This window comes from Rattus norvegicus, chromosome 3 (assembly GCF_021556685.1).
Source record: "Rattus norvegicus strain SHRSP/BbbUtx chromosome 3, alternate assembly SHRSP_T2T, whole genome shotgun sequence".
Lineage (NCBI taxonomy): Eukaryota > Metazoa > Chordata > Mammalia > Rodentia > Muridae > Rattus > Rattus norvegicus.
In genome coordinates, this window is record NC_141536.1 from 42,264,582 (window position 1) to 42,283,194 (window position 18,613).

An 18,613-nucleotide genomic window follows, 5' to 3' on the forward strand; every position below is an offset into this window, starting at 1 on the left:
CTTTTTAATCAAGAAAGCTGAATTTTCTTCTCCCTGCCCCCATATTCTAGTAGCAGTTATGCTGGGACGTGAGCCACTCAGCTACATCCTCAGACTCCCCCATCGTATGGGTCTCTTATTAGTTAATTTGAGGTAGCAAAACCACCTTCCACCTCAACTAAAAGCCAGGATGCACCAGCCATACCAACTTCGTACGTAACCCTCTTTCCAGCAGGGTCTTCATTAGACTGTCCTTTGCAACAGAAAAATCCTGGCTTTTCTATCACTCATAGTTGATCTCTCTCTCTCTCTCTCTCTCTCTCTCTCTCTCTCTCTCTCTCTCTCTCTCTCTCTTAAAGAGGTCAATATCCCCTTTGGATCTTCTGAACTAGAACTGGCCACAGCAGGGTGGGGCTGGGGAAAGACCAAGTTTTCGTTCCAAAAGATCAAAGAAGGCATTTTGTAGCAGGAAACCAAATTCCAAACCCTCATTTCCAGGAATAAAGCCACAGTGCCCAAAACTTGCTTGGGAAAATAACCCAGGACAGTGGGTTCCAATTAAAACCTCAGCCTCCAGCTTTCATATCGTTAACACTTTACCCAGGCACTGCCCTAACAACAGCATCCCCAGTCCTGAACCATCCCTTTACCACTGGGTTAAAGACACAGACGCACTGAAAACCCTGTATGACCGCATTCTGGGCCCCATCCCAGGGACCAGATAGACAAAACAAAAAGACACTCAAGAGTCAGCCGTAGCCCAGCCCGTGCCTCTCAGGAGAAATCCCGGAAAAGCCCAAGCTGTCCCTACACCCTGATATTGGAAACGAGGACGTAAGGAAGAGAAAACAGAGAAGACGCACTATCTCAACCTTACGCTGTGTAACCACCAGCTCTAAAGTGATGATCACCTGCAGTTTTGTCAATCAGCCAATAGTAAAGGTGTCTCCTTCATGCAAGGCAGAAGGCTATGGGCTACAGTCAGCAAAGTGCAATGAAATATCCCCCCAAGTAGTCATTATGCTAATTATCATGTCTAATTTCCTTCACCATTTCACTGAAAAAAAAAAAACTGTGTCATGTATGTAGCTAAACTAAAATCAGCACCCATGAACTTGACACCTAATCAAAACAACGATGTCACCAATAGTGTGACCTGCTTTGTCCTTACCCCAGATCCCTGCAGCACACACATTCCAGGTCATCACTATCCTCCACTTGAGGGTTCAAAATAAGTAAGTAGGAGTCTGTCTTTACAATTCCCCTGTTTCCTAACCGTTGAGCTGGCTTCTCAATACAGCAGCAACACATTGCTTCTTAAAAGATGGTGTTGGTAAGTTATTGCTAGTCTTTTAATTTAAAAAAAAAACTATTTGCTGCTTTTTAAAAAAGAAAAATATTAAAGGGGGCCGGAGAAACGGCTGAGCACGTAAGAGCACTGGCTGCTCTTCCAAAGAACCCGGGGTTCGATTCCCAGCATCTACACAGCAGCTAGCAAGGGTCTGTAACTCCAGTTCCAGGGGACCCGACACCCTCTTCTGGGCTTCACAGGCACTGCATGTGGTACACAGTCACACATTCAGGCAAAAACACCCATAAACATAAAATAAAAATAAGTAAATCTAAAACAAAAGAGACACAGTATTAGATAATTAAAGATCAGTGAGTCTTAGCTGCAGCCAAAAACCTCGGCAGTCATTGTCAACAACGGCCCGGGACATGTGTTCTGAGCTGCACCGAATCCTAAGTCAGATCCTAACTCCACAACCTAAATCTGCCTCAGTTTCCCACTGGAGAAGGAGTGCTAAGGTGTGCAAAATGCTTGCACAGAGCTGGGCACACTGCTTGCCTCATACTCGGTGCCTCTAACCACCCTGCCCTTAACTCTACCTGAACAAGTCAAAGGCTTTGGCCCCCACTAGGGCCTTATTTCTCCATAATGGTCCCAATAAGCCAGACACGAGATTTGATCAGACGAAATGAATCACAATAGAAAGATCCAAATGGCCAAGCAAGCCACAGAGGGGCGGTCAGGTCCTAGCATTGACTCCTTCATTACCTTGTGACCTTGGAGAGCAAGATCATCTTTCAAATCCATTTCTGTCCAGTGTCTCTGCAGACTACTCCATCCGACCTTAAGAAACACCCTGCTGCCTAGTGTAATCAACACAGTCCAACCTTGAGAAGACACGAAGCTCGGGTAAGATGCCGCCTATTTCAATCTCAGTGACTGTCACCCATTCCATGAATGCAGGAAGAAAACTTGGTAAATTATCAGTCTGGAGGGGAGGGCACTCATTACAATGCTATTAATCAAATTAAGTTCCTCCTCACTCCCGAAACGCATTACACTCCTGAATATGGCATTTTAACTCTGCATCCTTAATATTCTCTGTAATTACTTAGCAATTACAAGAAATTTATTCAGATTCAAGTGATCGCTCCAGTCCAACGTGCAAAAGTTGTAAGACTATTATCTCAATCAAGTTTGATCTAAAACCACTCTCTGCTTGAAGCAGACTTCAGCCACACAGTTGAAGAGGGACCAAGAATCCAGCGCATGCCCATGCTGGCCGTTGCTCTCTGCGGTCTAGCTAAGGTCTATCTCAGCCTCGCTCATCACCTTTGAGGAGTCCCATGTACAGTGGCAGCAGGGATGCTGCGTCCCATTACAAAGTGACAGCAACCCAAGGCAAGAGGCACAGCTTGGGAACATTTCCGTCCATCAACCCCAGGACAGAAAACAAAAGTAACCAAATCACGACAGGAGGGATTTGATCTTAGGATGGTAATCCAGATCCCATGCAGACTTAAAATAACCTTGTGACCGCACGGTCCCCAGGAGAGACATGGGTGAGGCCTGGGTTTCATACTTAAGCAGTGTGCCAACTGTAGAACTGCATGGTAAGGCAGTGTCTGAGGTCAGCACAAGTCTAGTGTCTGCCGCCTGCCCAAGCCTGGGCCCTTGGCCAGCAACCCACCTCCGAGACTAGTGCCAGGACATACTATAGTGTTTCCATTTAAGGCCTGCCACTTGGATGAGCCCATCTCTGAAGTTTCTTAACACCACCTTTCCAGGAAGAATTTTTTGGGGAAAAGGGAGGTGGTGTCTATTTTTTGCCACCGCCTTCCCTTGGGCTGTCAGAGCGGTCTGCCTCTCAGGAACAGGAGTCTTTAAAACCACTGGGTTATGTTTCTATTTGAGGGATTTTTTTCCCAGAAATTATATATCTATGCAAACATAAAAACATATATATGCAATCACATTAAACATGTATGGGACCAGAGATGTTTCCCATCATCTCACACCAATCACACAAACCGCAAAGAAGAAAAGCCAATAAAGGGAGCAGATCCAATGCATTACCGTCCGCCTCTCTCCAAACACCAAATTAATGACAACTTTTTAACCAACACTTTTCTTCTGCAACAAAATGGGTGTTTTCTTTCCCAAGTAGCTTCCTCCATAGCTCTTCTGCCGGGCAAGGGGCGTTCAGAGCTCCAGGGGAAGAGGGAGGTCGGGAAGGGTGGGAGATATATCTGGCACAAACTGGACAGAGCCAAGCCAGTCTCTGAACCAGACAGAAGTCCATGCACGCAGTGGCCCCACAGGCCCACAATTCTCCCCCAGAGCGCCTAAGGTTCTAGCCTCGCTGTTTTGGTTAGTGTTGAAGGAAGGGTTTTAAACTTGGCAAAGTACTGTGCAACATCTGTAACCACATCTGCCTTCTGGGGATCGGAAGATGAATCCCACATTCCTGGCTTTGAAGCTTTTTGAAACTGCAGCTAGGAAGGACAGAGGGAGGGAGGGAGTTGAACAGAGTTTATTGGCTGTCTCTCCAGCAGAAAATTCCTCTTGGAAGGGATGGATATTTTGTGGGTGGGGGTGACTGGCCAATCTCTTTAGTCTGCCAAGCTCAGCTTGGAAGGTGAGCCCGGGGCCGTGAGGCCAGATCGATTTATAAGTCCGAGGCGCACACCCTGCAGGAGTTCACCCTACGCACACCCGAACCCCCTACTCCAAGCCTCTGCCCTCCCCGGATCCCACCGGCAGCAGAGGCCCTAAGCAAGACGGTTTCGCTCCGCCGTGGCTTCCCCCAACGTCGAGAGGGCATGCAGCTTGCCGGAGAAAGAATGAAAGCGAGGGGGAGGCACCGAGACGCCCACCCTCCACCTCCGATCCCGGCCTCGCCTCCAGCTAGGCTCCCTCCTCCCTCGGTCCTCGGCTCAGCCGGAGCGGTCGGCGACCTGCCCTCACCTCTGGTCCAGCGGCGGCCGGGTGCTGAACCCGGGGAGGCGGAGAGCGCGAGGCGGCCGGGAGCTGCAGGGCGGCGCGGGAGGCGCGGGGCGGGGCGGGGCGCTGCAGCCGGCGTGGAGCCCGGAACTCCGCGGGCCGCGGGCCGGTGGCCCGGGCGGCGGCGGCGGAGCGCAGAGCGGCGCGGCGCGGGGCGGGAGGCTGGCGGCCACGGGGCCGGGGCGCAGGCTGGCAGCAGGCACCGGGCTGGAGCCGGGGAGACGGCTGACGCGGGGCGGGAGGCGGAGGGCGGGGAGGAGGGCGGAGGAAACTTGCGGCGGCGCGGGGCTCGGCTGGGGGCGGCGGGGAGCCGGCGGCAGCAAAGTTCCCCCAGCGCTTGGGGGCGGCGGCGGCGGCGGCGACCGGGAGCTGGAGCGGGAGGAGCGGGAGGAGGAGGAGGAGGAAGTGGCTGCGGAACGCTCGGCCAATGAGTGTCTGGAGCTGTGATTAACCAGGCAGCAACACATCATTTCCTCCCGGCGCGGATCCAGGGAGCCGGGAGGGAGAGGGCCGGCGGCGGGGCGGGGCGCTCCTCGCGCCCCCTGCAGGCGCCCGGCCCCAGGGAGCCCTCCCGCCTAGCCTTGCTCGCCCGCCGCCCCCGACCCCCAACCCCTCCGACCGCCCCGGCTGCGGGCTGCTGCAAGCCGGTCTGGCGGGACGCGGGGGAGGTGTGCGGCGCGGCGCGGGGAGCGGCCAGGTAGGCGCGGGCGGGGCCGTCTGGACAGCTCCCGGGGCGCGGGGCGGGCGGGCGGGCGGCAAGCAACCGAGCCGGGAACTGCGGGGGCTCCTGCACTCATCTCCAGCCCTGCGTGTCAGGCACAGGGGTGGATGTTCAATGCTCCGCCTCAGCCAGGCCATCGCTGCCTTGTCTTCTGATCCCCTTCCACTCTGCTCATTTCCTCGCAGGGTCTAGGGTTATGCAAGCGTTTGCCATTTTCGCAGCCGGCTTCCTTGGTAATAAAAATAAGCAAGTCGCGGGGGAGGGGGCTTCTGCAATAATCCCGCCCTGTCCTAGGCGCCATGGGAGCTTACAGTAGGAAGGAAGGAACATTCTCCGCCGCAGAGAGGCTGACAACTTTGGTCCTTGGAAACACAAAAACACCCCAGTGTTCTAATATTATCTGGAGCATCAAAAAGGCGTGCAAGGATCAAATTTTGCATGGTGCCCACTTAGTGTTTGGAAGCACCAAGCCATTTTTTCTGCCCTCTACAAGCTTATTATATTGCACAGTGCTATCACAAAGCAGAATAAAATCTGACACCAATAAATGTGAAAACCATAACGTATTTTTTATCCCTACAGGTCCTTTCATGTAGAGGGCATTTATTGGGTCGCTGGTTGCAGCACTGCAGAAGGTTGCAAAGGAAGTGGAAGATCGGCCTTTCCAAGAGTTGCAAGCAAGCTAGCAACACAGGCATATATGTACAAGGAGCAGCTAGAAAAGAGCCTTCAGGTGTTGTGTAAGCAAAAAAGGCAGAGAAGGTTGTTGGTTCTTTTGTGTTTGAATCATTCCTTAGAGGGTCCTTGCGGTTATGTTTGGTGGAGATCAGGCAAGGAAACTTCAGGTCAGATCAAGGCCAGATCACCGATCTGTAGCCCTACTCGTTGAAACAATACAGCAGATCCCTCGGTGACACTTGGCTAAAGTGTCAGCCTTTGCTGCTCACTGTTTTGACCTTGGGCATACTTTGAACCTAGTGCAGCCACCTACCTCTTCATGCTGCTGTGCGCTTCTAATCCTCCAAATGTTACAATTTTCCATGAGGTCAGGCATGATCGTGAAGTCAGGTCAGGCTTGATTGTGTTTGTCATATATCATCATGCCTAGCAGTGTAGTGTCGTGTGTGTGTGTGTGTGTGTGTGTGTGTGTGTGTGTGTGTGTTTGTGTGAATGTTTAATAAAGACTTCCAGAAAGGTGGCTAGGTGACTGGAGGAAGCTCAACCTGCTTTGGGCTGCCCCTGTCATAGGTCTGCTCTTACTGTGGCTGGCTCACTGCAAGACTTAACAATCTCCCCCTCCATTCCCTCTCCCTCAGGCTACTCAATGTTCCAGGGGACTCTACGGTAGCACTGTGGGTAGTATTTGTGGCCTCGCACTCTACTTTGTGTGTGCACGTATCTGTGTAAAATAAGAGGATAGACTAGGGTGCTGCTAGCCTTGTGCACCTGGGGTGCAGCCCGCAGGCTTAGGCACCTTATTCCAGGATTTCTCAACCTTGGCACTATCAGTACTTTGAGCTGGATAATTGGTTTTGCCGTTCTACATGTTGAAATATATTTAGCAGCATCCTTGACTTGTGTTCACTAGATTCCAATAGGACAAACCCTCCCCCTCACAATAGTGGCAACCAGATGTCTCTGAAGTACAAAATCGCCCCTGTTGAGAATCACTACCTCCATCCCAAGAGCCAACCCAGTGATTTAACCCTGGTTGGGGGGAAAAAAATCACACCCTTAAAGTGACTGGGAGGGGATGCATCTTCTGTCAGTCTAAGCTTCTCCAATCTCAGTCATATGTTTCAGGGAGCCTGACTCCTCTTAATTAACTGCCTGCTGCATTGTGAATTGGCATCTTCTCTGTTTTCTGCACAACCTCCTCCTTTACGCCCAGATCAACATGTTCGTTTCTAAAAGTCAACAGATTTCAAAAAAAAACTATTAAGAAATAGGGCCTTGAGCAACCTGAGAGTCCTGTACGGTATTTTTCTATAAAACGTGGGGGAATTTATTCCATAAAATCTCTCAGACAGCTTCTCTTTTAGAGTTAAGCTTTCAATTCTACAAATGATAACCACATCCTTAAAAAAAAAAAAGGTTGTAAATAATACACGCCAGAAATGATAATTTTTTCTTCCATTTAAAATATTTAGATCTCTGAATTGAGTCATTTGTATTTTGAAGCCATTTCCTGTTGGTTCCAGAGTTTATGTTTTATGACAGGATAAAAGAACATGTTTTATTTAAATGTATCAAGCAGACATCAGTTTGGTTAGACTCACCAACTTTTCCAAAACAAATTCTCTCAAACAGTGTTGGTGAGCTGTCCCAGGCCTGGTTTTGTTGGTAAAGTTCCTTGTGTTACGATGCAGCTCAGCTTTTAAAGGGTTCTAGAAGAAAAATAAAGGTTCGTGGTTGAAGGAATGAACGGATTCTGAGAATCTATTCAATCAGTAGCAGGCCCATAAAATCCTGGTAGGCAACTAAAAATGAAAAAAAAAAATAGGAACTAAAAACACCTCCTTCTTCCAGACAATGGATCTTTCTATGTTTTGATGGGGATGGACACTTCCGCCCAGCAAGCACATTATTATCTATCTCAATAAAGACAGTGATTTTGAATGTTGGGTTTATAATTTGTTCACGTTTAGTTTTGTAGGCACAGAACGGTCACAAAAGCATGCAGATTAGCTGATATCCACATAAGTGACCTGATCCCATTTAACTTGAGCATTGAGGTCTGGGAGAACATTCACATGGCCTAGGAGAAGAGCCCAGATTTGAGGATTCTGTGGGGTCTGAGGAACAATGAGTCTCCGGCTTCTCTGGTCAGACATGCACAGGAGTGTTTGTCCTTCTGCCCCAACCCCAGGTTCTCTTAACCAAGGATTTGTACCTTTGTTGTAAACACAGTATTAGAAAAAAAAAAAGTCACTAAAGAAATTAATACCGTGCATATTCTAGATCACAGCTGCTTTGTTATGTATGTCTAATGGCGGTGAGATTTTAAATAAATGATACCATCACTGGTAACCCATAGGCATTGTCCTGCCGTTTAAAGGAACTTCATTCAATTGGGAGAAAAAAAAAAACTGACCCAGTTCATCACAACTATTTTTAGAGAATGATAAACTGAAAAGCCTTGAGATACGAAATTTAGTCCTAAATCTTGTGACAAAAAGGGAAAAGCCACAAAATTAATACCATGATCTAAAGATGGAAGTGACTTGATTGTAATAATAAGAGATGGAAGAGAAAACACAAGCTAGAGAGACACAAGCTAAAGAGCTAGAGAAACACAAGCTAGAGAGCTAGAGAAACACAAGCTACAAAGGGGAGCCTTAGTGTCTTCCTTTCCCAAAGGAGAACAGTGAAAATGAGTCAAGAGCTTTGGTTTTTAGCTTAATTTTCCAGGCCTATCTGGGACTCATTGGTTGTGTGTTTCAGATGAGAGATACTGGCCAGCTACTGTACTCAGTGAGGTGTGGGTATCACAAAAAGGCATCCTGAAGCTGCCCACCGAAGTCAGGCATGATACAGTTCCTTCTGACATGCCAGTGTAGTACTTGGAGCCAACTGTGGTAAAAAGTATTGCAAACTCTTGGGGGGTGGGGGGAGACTCATTAAACCGTGTTGAGACACTTTGGAAAAATTTAGTGTCTGCTCAAGCCAGTTCTGAAATATTCATACAAGGGATAAATAGTGTGTGTGTGTGTGTGTATGTGTGAGTATGTGTATGTGTGTGTCAGTGGGTCTTTATAACTGAGTGTGTCTGTGTCACTGTGATGTGTGTGTGTGGTGTGTGGGTGGGTGTGTATGGGTGTGTGTGTGTGTGGTGTGTGTGTGTTCGTAATGGACTGATCTAAAACTTCTGAGCTCAAGGGACCCACTGCCTCAGCCTTTTTTCCAGTCACTTGGAATATAGGTGCTATTAGAAACAAGAGTTAAATTGTTTTAAATCATGAATTAATTGAAAGCCAGAGTAAATAAATTCTTATTTTTAGAAAGAAAATTACTTCCTAAATAAAAATAAATAAATAAATATTGAGTTGACTTGACTATGTAAAGCTTTTCCCCAAAAATGTTCAAAGAATAGACGAATAAGGAGGAAAGGGAATAAATTCATCCACAACATATATTCAAAAAGATTAGAATGATGATGTATAAGAAACTTAGAATCAATAAAATGAACCCTCTAATTAAAGGTCAGATTTGATGAAAATTAACATAGGAGAGAATTAGAAATCTTTACCCTTCAAAAACTGGAGAAACTGAAGAAAAGGTAAGCCAGGCATAGTGACACTGATACAAACCTTTAATCCCAGCTCTTGGGGAACAGAGATAGGATCTCCATGAGTTCAAGGCCAGACTGAGTTTCAGAATGGCCAGGACTATAGACCCTGACTCAAAAAAAAAAAAAGATAGATAGATAAATGATAAAATATATAAATGATTGGATAAATAAATACTGAACAGAAGGTAATACAAATAAAATATTCCATGCAATTATTTCCCAGCCTTTGTCAGTAATTAAGCATGTTTCTTTTGGTAAATTTGGTTTAATAAAGGACACTGTTGCTGAGGAGACCGCATGCTGGAAAACAATTTATAAAAGATAATTAGGTGGTATGTATCAACATCTTAACAATATTTATATCCTTTGACACTTTAGTCCTACCTCAGGAATTTACGTTAAGAAAATAGAAAGCATCAAATGCAAAAGGGTTTGCATAAAAAGGTAACTATCATCTTCTCACTTTGGAAATGCCAACGGTAAGTTCTACATTGAAAATACGTAACAGAGATAGGGTTTTTGACGCTATTTATCTCTCCCTCTCAAGGGAGACTCAGTGTCCAAATGGAGCAAGAGGGAGATAGCCCAAATGGTAGTTTGTTGACCAAGCTTAAAGACCTAAACTCAGATCCCAGTAGTATGTCAAGGTCCTGGTCCTATAACCCAAGTGCTCGCCCAGCAAAGAGAGGACATTCCCTGGGGCTCATTGGTCAGCCTACCAGTCCAGCCAATCTGTGCACTTCAGATTCAGGGAGATCTCAGTGCAATAGGTAGGTTTGTTGTAAGTGATGGTACACACCTTTAACCCAGCCCTAGGGAGGCAGAGGCACATGCTTCTCTGTGAATTTCAGGCCAGCCTGGTCTATTCAGTGAGCTCCAGGACAGCCAGTATCACATAGAGAGATCCTATCCTATCTCAATAATAATAATAATAATAATAATAATAATAATAATAATAATAATAATAATAATGTTATAGTGGAGAGCAACAGAGGAAAACATTGTCAATCAGAAAATTTATTCTCCCTCTTCCCCTCTCCCTCTCCCCCTCCCTCTCCCCCTCCCCTCCCCTCCCCCTCCCTCTCTCTCTCTCTCTCTCTCTCTCTCTCTCTCTCTCTCTCTCTCTCTCTCTCTCTGAGTAGCAGGCACACCCAGGCTACTGATACCATCTCACAATATAAAGACTACACCTTCTGTACATTTGAAATGTACTCTCTGGTCTTTCTTTCAGGGTCCCTGTGTTCCGATCATTCTATAGCATTACTTTAATAAGCAGAAATGATAAACATTATAAAAATAGAAATGCACACATTTTCAAAAGATCTGACAGTCATGGAACAGCATCTCACTGGGGAGGAGTGCATATGGATTTATATTTGTGACTTGGGAAGTGTTACTTTGGTGGTAGTGGTGGGGTGTGTGTGTGTGTGTGTGTGTTTGTGTCTGTGTGTGTGTATATGTGTGTTTGTGTCTGTGCCTGTGTCTGTGGTGTGTGTGTGTGTGGTTTCTATGTATGTCTGTGTCTGTGTGGTGTGTGTGTGTCTGCATGTGTGTCTGTGTGTGTGTCTGTGTGTATCTATGTGTGTGTGTGTGGTGTCTATGTGTGTCTGTGTCTGTGTGGTGTGTGTGTGTTTGCATGTGTGTCTGTGTGTGTGTCTGTGTGTATCTGTGTGTGTGTGTGGTGTCTATGTGTGTCTGTGTCTGTGTGGTGTGTGTGTATATTTGTTTGTGTCTGTGTATGTCTGTGTGTGTGTGGTGTGTATGTGTGTGTGTCTGTGTGTGTGTGTCTGTGTGTGTGTCTGTGTCTGTGTGTGTGTCTTTGTGTGTGTGTTCCTAGCTCTCCTTTGAGAAGGACATTTTCCCCAAGGATCTGCCTCCTTTGCTCCTTTGCCTGCACTTTTGACTTCCCCTTTGCAACTCTGAAGGCTAGATTCCCCCCAGGCTTTTCTGAGGTCGTAAGTCTGAAGTTCCTGGAGTTTTTAACTTACTTAACTATGGTTAATGTCTCTTCATTGTCTAGATGTGGGCTTCAAAAGCCAGTCCCTAGAGTCCCTCAGATAAACGTCGTTAGGAGGATCAAATCAATTTCCTCATCAAATTAAACAAATGCATTTCAAATTTCACCGTGGTAGACTCTGAATCAAGGTGGCTTTTCATTTTTAGAGAATATTCCTTTTCCTGATTTCTCTCTGAGTGCGCTATGAGGACATTGTCACAGATAAGAAATCAAATTAATTTTCTAAGGCCTAATGTGGCCCCAATTCTACCCATATCTAAAATGCAGCCACTTCCTTTTTATTAACCTACTTTTTTTTTTTTGAATGAAACTCCAGAGAGCAGCTACTAAGGTTAATTACATATAGTGGAGAACTGGCCATGTGACCTTATGCAAGTAACTTCAGATTTCATAGCCTCCTTTTTTCTCCTCTGGTGTGGAACCAGGACTGGGCTCTCTTGGAGACCTGTCAGTTCTGAAATCCCAGACCTTATTTGGAATTCCTGCATTTGCCATTTCTGAGTGAAGAGCTCAAGATTTCCAGGGACTCACAGAGAGCCTTTTGGACCCAGCAGGATGAAGGTGTGTGGCCACAGGAGGAGGCTAAGGTAGCCTGGCCAAGTCCAAATCATGCGGGCCTCACCAGCCAAGGAATGGGATTCAATCAAATAGGTTAGCTGGAGGAAGTAAGTTCTTTAGCTCTACACAGACATTCACATTCTGTTGTTACCAAGACATTTGTCTTAATGTGGTTTTGTTGGTGGTGTTTAAAACCATGATTCAAGGGGCCGGGACATACCACAGTGCTTGTCTAGCATTTCCAAAGACCCAGGTTCAACCCCAACAACACAGTATATGAACAAATGAAAGATACAAAGTATACAAGGACACAAGGACAGACTGCAGTGAAGCAAGCACAAAGAACCAGTTTCCTCTCGTTGCCAGCTGCCATGTATCAGTTGAGAAATGTTCTAGAAATAGGAACAATTACATGTGTTTTCTTTTGCTTTGTCACAACTGGCAATGTAATATACGTTGGGCTTCTGTGCTTTTTGCTTTTAATTAATGTCACAATGTATCTTGATGCTCACCAATCACCCTTTGATAAACAGTCTTTTCTGTTACAATTGTTACTCTCAAGACTTATTTTTACTGTGTCCCTCTGTTAGGGGACTTGGAAGCGTCCAGAGATCTCGCTCTGGCCATATCCCTGCCTTTTCTCCTTGGAAAAGTTTGTCCCCAAAACATGCATAGCTTTTCAAGGTTTCACAGCTAGTTAAAGCAAGGCTGGGGCCAGAATTTGTTTCTCCAAACCACCTCTAGGTCCCATTTTACTCTCTGATTATATGAAATTAAACACGTTGTAATTAAAAATGCTTTCTGAAGTGGTATGCCTTCTATGACTCAAGTCTTTAGTTTTGTTTTTTTATTTTTGAACTAGCATGTATTCACTAGCGTGAACTACTGAATTTACAGAGCTATGCATGAAGATGTTGCCAGTGGTAATACAGAGATTGTGTCAGTACAAATAATCTTTTTACCTTGTGTATGTGGAGGAGTTCTCGTATTTGTGCATATACATACAAGTGCATGGACTACAGATTGAACTTGGGGCTTTGGGCATGCTGGGTAAGCTCTCAACTACAAAGCCACGTCCCTCAACTTTTTGTTTGTTATGACAGGGACTCACCATATAGCCTTGACTGGCTTATAGTTCACTATGTAGACAAACTCACAGCTTCCCAAGTGCTGGGACTAAAGGTACATGCCTCCACCACCTGTCCCAAATCTCTCCCTACCCCTGTTTGTCAAGATCATCCTGGAACTATCTCTGTAGACCAGGCTGGCCCCAAAGTCACAGAGATCTACCTGCCTCTGACTCCTAGTGCTAGGACAAAAGGGATATGCCACCACCACCCCAAACCCCTCTTTTTAATAGAAACTTTATTGAACTATAATTACCTCTTAAATTTATTTGAAATCATGTATATGTCTGTTTGTGTATAGGCATATGCACATATGTGCAGGAGCCCATAGTAGCCAGAGGCAATGGATCTGCCAAAGCTAGAGTTCAAGTCATTGTGAGCTGTATGACACGGCTGCTGGGAACGTAACTCTGGCCTTCTGGGAGAGCCATGCATGTTCTTAACCACTGAGCCATCTTTTTGTATTATAAACACTGCCCATTTCAAGTGTACAGTTTAAATAGTTCCTTCAAAGACTTGAGCAATCATCAGAGCAGACCAATTTTAAACCATCTTCATTGCCTCAAAATGAAACGCTGTACACACCAGCGGTCTCTTACTGTATACTCTTTCTTTGGTTTATATTTTTAATTTTTTCATAAGTTATTAGTCATATGAATAGACAAATGTGTTGAAAATAAAAAGTAAAATCATGCCATAACCACTTTAAAAATAAATATTGAGAAAAGTATTCCTGTTTTTAAATTACTTTATTTTGTATGTGTGGGTGTTTTGTCTGCATGCGTGTCTGTATACCTCACGCCTGCAGTGCCTGCAGAGGCCAAAAGAGTGTGTCAGATTCCCCTGGGACTGGCAATATAGTTCTTTGTAATCCACGCTGTGGGTGTCAGGATCAAACCTAGGTTCTCTGGATTGGGAGCCAGGGTTCTAAGCCCCTGAGGTATCTCTCCAGTTGCAAAGAAGAGTTCATAAAATGGTACATAGTTTCTCTTAGTTTCTTGGTTGTACTCTGAGTGTTTTTCCAAGTCCTTAAGTATTCTCTGAGGGTGTGACTAAGCTCTGTGGCTACACAGCTTTTGGCCACATCTCATAATTTCTTTAGGCTAGAATCCCAAGAGTAGAAACCCTGACGATATTTCTAATCGCAAAGTATCAGATACCTTTCCATTAATGTTCCGGTCTCATAGCACTTTACTTTTTGGTTTTTGATGGGTTGGTTTTCCTTGTTGTCTCATTGTGTTTTGTTTTTGAGTCAGGATGTTTCTATATAGCCCTGACTCGCTTGCTTCTCACTGGGAAGAACAAGCTGAACTCAAACTTACAGTAATCTTCCCTCTTTGACTTCTAAATGCCGGAATGACAGATGTCTTCCACTGTGCTTTTTACACTGCTGTCCCCAACCCTTGTCCAATCCTTGCCAATTGGGAATTTTTAAAGTTAACTGTTTTGAGCTGAGTGGTGTTTGTAGCAGAGTTGTGTGGCACCTACTGGCCACAGGTGAACCCTGAGATGCAATCTCTAGCACCACAAACATCCCCCCAAATTGTTTTAGTTTTAAATTCATTTGATTATTATTAATGACTGGACTTTTTCATACATGCATTAATCTTTCTCTAGTTTTATGATTCCCCTTCAATTAATGTCCTTTGCCTATTCTGTTTTGGTATTACTGTTACTTTTAGAGAGGATGTTGAGGTGTTTTTGTTGTTGTTGTTGTCTCTCCTTGCTTGCTAAGTAAGAACAAGGTAAAAATTCTAATCTGCTGATACTTTTGGATATTAGATTGGTTCTTCACCCTCAGAGTGGGACTGTCACCTTCCTTGAGGAGTATTTTCTATCATGTTGAAGAAACATCAAAGAAAGGAAGAAGACCATTTGCAAAGTTCCTTACATTTGGATAAAACAACTATATGTCTATTTTATTGCAAGTTCCTAAAAAATAATCCCTGCTGCCCATAATAGGGAAACTGTATTAAATGAAGTTTGGTTTTCCTAAGTAGCGTGATAATTTGTGTTTAATTTAATTCAGCTACCTATACAGAAGGTAACCCCAGTCTTGAGCCAAATAGTGCCCAAATAAAAAAATGCACCAATCTTAATTCCCTTTCCTCTTAGACAAATCTGAGTTTTTAAAACTGATGGGTGTGTTGGCTCAGTTCCTCCTAGCCCACCACAAACAGCGCAGGTACCCTAGCAGCTAACACAGGGACCCAATCTGGAATGAAGGAAACAAATGTCTCCCTCTTTTAAAAGTTGAGAGTGTTATTGACCTGTTCAAAGATAGAGTTTCAAGATGTGAACTCTGAAAGTACTCTGGAGAAGAGGCTAGGTATGGAAATTGAATACCCACCTAGCACCTGGGTAGCAAGGATTGGTCCTGCATATTTGGTTTAGAAGGAAAGGAAAATGTAATTTATTTAAGAAAATGACCATCAAAAAATTGCCACCACCACCACCCCCCACCACCCAATACCTCCATGGGAGGTCCATGGGAGAAGCTTCCTCCATGTTCAGAAGAGCTTGTGGTTCCTGTTGAAAATTTAAGTGTAGATTTGAGGACAACTCAGGTGTTTATCAGTTTCCCAGAGAGTCTTGAGTAGTGACAGGTACTTGAGATCCCAGCGTGTGGGAGGTAGAGGCAGGAGGATGAGGATCCCAAGGCCCTCTTTCTGAGCTACATAGCCAGTTGGAAGATCCCTGGGCTGTGGGAGACCTGTCTCAGAAATGACTAAAAATAAACAGATTTGCATCAAGAATCATTGGCTTCCACATGACTCTCATCGACTTAGGTGTTGGGCATTGGGAACAATACTCAGAACAGTCTTAAGAGATACTTGATTTTTCAGAATAAAGAAAAAAAAGAGCATTATCACCACCATGAAACCTTTGGAACAAAAACAAAATAATAAGAAAGATTTAGGACTAATTTAATATAACCTCTACCATTTTTTTTCCATTTCAAGAAATCAATGATTAGAATAGAAAACACTGGATGAGTGGTTTTAGTCTAGTCCCAGCATAGTTGGGTATATCCCTGTGAGTCCCAGGACAGCCTGATCTACATGATGAATTCTAGCCAGGGCTATACAGTGAGACCCAGTCTCAGTAGAAGAAAGAAAAGAAAGAAGAAAAAGAAAGAAAAATAAAAAGAAAGGTAATGTTTAATAAAAGTTTCAAACACACACATTGTAACACGTAAATGTAACAATACTGGTCTTAAATCAAGCAAAAGTTTCAAACACACACATTGTAACACATAAATGCAACAATACTGGTCTTCCATCAAGCCTTCCTAAGTTTCAATAATGGTAAGCTTCATGTGAAAGTAAACAGATTGCTAATATATACAAATGCACTAAATATTAAATAAGATCGAGCATTTAAAAAACAGAGAACTTCTGAAGCAATCTGTAGGTTGTATTGACTGATGGTGTTCTACTGTAGCCAAGCAGGGGATATAATTTGTTGGTGATACACGGTGTAACTGAAAACAGGTACTCTGGGAAATTTGCTGCTTCTTCTATGTGCCCAGAAAGCAGGATGTTAGGGATGTTGATGATACAGTCACAGCAGGGAGGGGCGCATGCTGAGATGTCCAGGTTCTCAGGTCCCCAGGACAGAGACTAGCAGGAGCACAGGATGAGGTCCTAGAAAAGTTTATTTAAAAAAAGAAAAAGGCACTCCAAGAATGAAGTGGATAGGTGAACTGGGAAAAGGCGTAGCTCAAAAAAGCAGAACCAGGCATCATGAGACCCTTTTACATCATCGCTCAACATCCACCTATTTATCTCTGCCCTTTTTAAAAATTTTTTTCGTGTATATTTTATATATTTACATTTCAAATGTTATCTCCCACTCTCCCATACCCCCTCCCCACTCCCCCTGCTTCTATGAGGGTGCTCCCACTCCCACCCACCCACTCTCTGCCCTTTCTTAAACATGCTCTGTCTATAGTATGTACAGGTAGGACAAGTGAAGAAAGATTTCCAGTCTGGTTTTGTTGACTTGGTTCTTTCATATATTAATTTTGACATCTTACTCCATATCCCTATCCGGTCGCGCAGGAAGCTGGTCAGTGAGGGCAGACAGTTCAACCTGCCTTCTCTTATCATCCCTCAAAGTCCCCAGAGAAGACGGGAGAAGCAAAAAACCTGAACCCACATCAGTTGCTTTCTTGACTTTAATGGAATCATCCAGAAACGTTTTTAAATTAGCTAATAGTTTTCCTTTCTGTTCTTTATTCTTCCTCCCCCTTCCTCCTGCCCTCCTTCCTGTATAAACTTGCCAAAGGATTATTTTAAAACACAACTTCCTGACAGAAAAGGGGACAGCTTTGGATACACTCCTGCCCCGACCCCTCTTCCCCAGGGTCCTCTATCACTTCTTGGTGGTTTTCAGTCCTTAGATATATCTGACAAGAGTTTAAAATATCTGTTACTGAGAATTAGTTAAACAGATTCTGTATGATCGCTAATGAATTTTCTTAGGGAAGTGGGGGAAAAAAGGGCCACATTGTTTTGGAAAACATGTTTTAAAAATAATTTTATAGACTGCAGATTTTGTAAACGATCATGCGGATTGTTGAGAGGGGGTTCCCAACCTTGTTAATGTCCCCTTAGCATTAGGCTTTTGTTCCCCAGCCTTGAATATGTCATTTTCTCCCACAGACTGCATTTCTAGGGGTATAATTGCTGTCTCCATGTAAAAGACAACTCATGTGCATAAATTTCCACGCACTGCAGTGAGACTCTGCCTCCCTCATTTTAATGCAGATGCAATCCAGAGGGTAGGGTTACCCTCACTTCCCTGAGTCGATGAAACAGACTACACATTAAATATTGTCTCTGGAACCAGGTGCACAGAAACAACCAATTACCTAGACAGCTCATCACGTCCTGATATGTTTACCACATTGTTTCTTTTTTGTTGTTGTTGTTGTTGTTGTTGTTTTCTCTTTAAATACTTGGCAAAATTATTCTGAGGCGTTCATTTTCTCTGCAATGAACAGAATATACTTATTAATAAAGGGCCCCCTTTGTGTGACTCAGTCACAGTTGACTTACAAAAGCCTGCAAAATCACATTTGAAAGTTTCTGAACTGAACTCAAGTTGCCTGGAACACAAAGCTTTATTACTACAGAGACGAGGCTGCTTCTGGTGCTTCCTGAGGCCTTGAAATCACCAAGAGGAGAAGGGTATGAAGGAGTGAAGGAGGTCTCTGTTCCCTCTATTCCTCCTTGAATTGATCATAAAGGGCGGTATTCATTACAGATTTATCCAATTTTGGTCACTGCTAATAACATCTGGAACTGTCTCCATGTAATTGTTCGGGAACCATGTTATTGTCTGCCCTCCATTTTGAGATGAGGTTTCATTATGCAAAACCAGAACCATCTCCACTGGCCTGGAACTCACAGACATCCTCCTGCCCTTGCCTTCTGTATGCTGAGTGCTTGTGCCATCCACACCGTCAGCCATGCTGATTTTCTTAAATCAAGATTGTTGTTCCTTTGGGTCTTTTGTCAATCTGAAATGCACACGAACACAAAAGCTCCCCATAACTTGTTTCTGTTGTTCTAAGAGACTTCTATCCCATGTGGAGGAGGGGCTGTGTCACAGGTCTGCA

At 44.4% G+C, this 18,613-nt stretch overlaps 2 protein-coding genes and 1 long non-coding RNA gene across 5 annotated transcripts in view; 1 reads left to right on the plus strand and 2 right to left on the minus strand.

The window, feature by feature from the left end:
• Acvr1 (activin A receptor type 1) overlaps positions 1–4,654 on the minus strand; it is a 119,613-nt gene extending 114,959 nt beyond the window's left edge. For all 3 annotated transcript variants that reach the window (NM_024486.2, NM_001431446.1, NM_001431445.1), the window contains exon 1: positions 4,238–4,654. The gene's annotated coding sequence lies outside the window, so the exon portion shown is untranslated. The remainder of the gene's footprint in view (positions 1–4,237) is intronic.
• Positions 1–4,924, minus strand: part of LOC147995471 (uncharacterized) — a 42,001-nt gene extending 37,077 nt beyond the window's left edge. Inside the window, exon 1 of the mRNA XM_087655127.1 lies at positions 4,238–4,924. Coding sequence (XP_087511253.1) covers positions 4,238–4,743 — 506 coding nt within the window. The 5' untranslated portion in view covers positions 4,744–4,924. The remainder of the gene's footprint in view (positions 1–4,237) is intronic.
• On the plus strand, positions 4,742–6,664 carry LOC102555913 (uncharacterized). The gene is made up of 2 exons (XR_015684342.1): positions 4,742–4,970; positions 5,577–6,664. It is a non-coding gene; the product is annotated as an uncharacterized LOC102555913 (long non-coding RNA).
• The last annotated feature ends 11,949 nt before the right edge of the window (positions 6,665–18,613 follow it).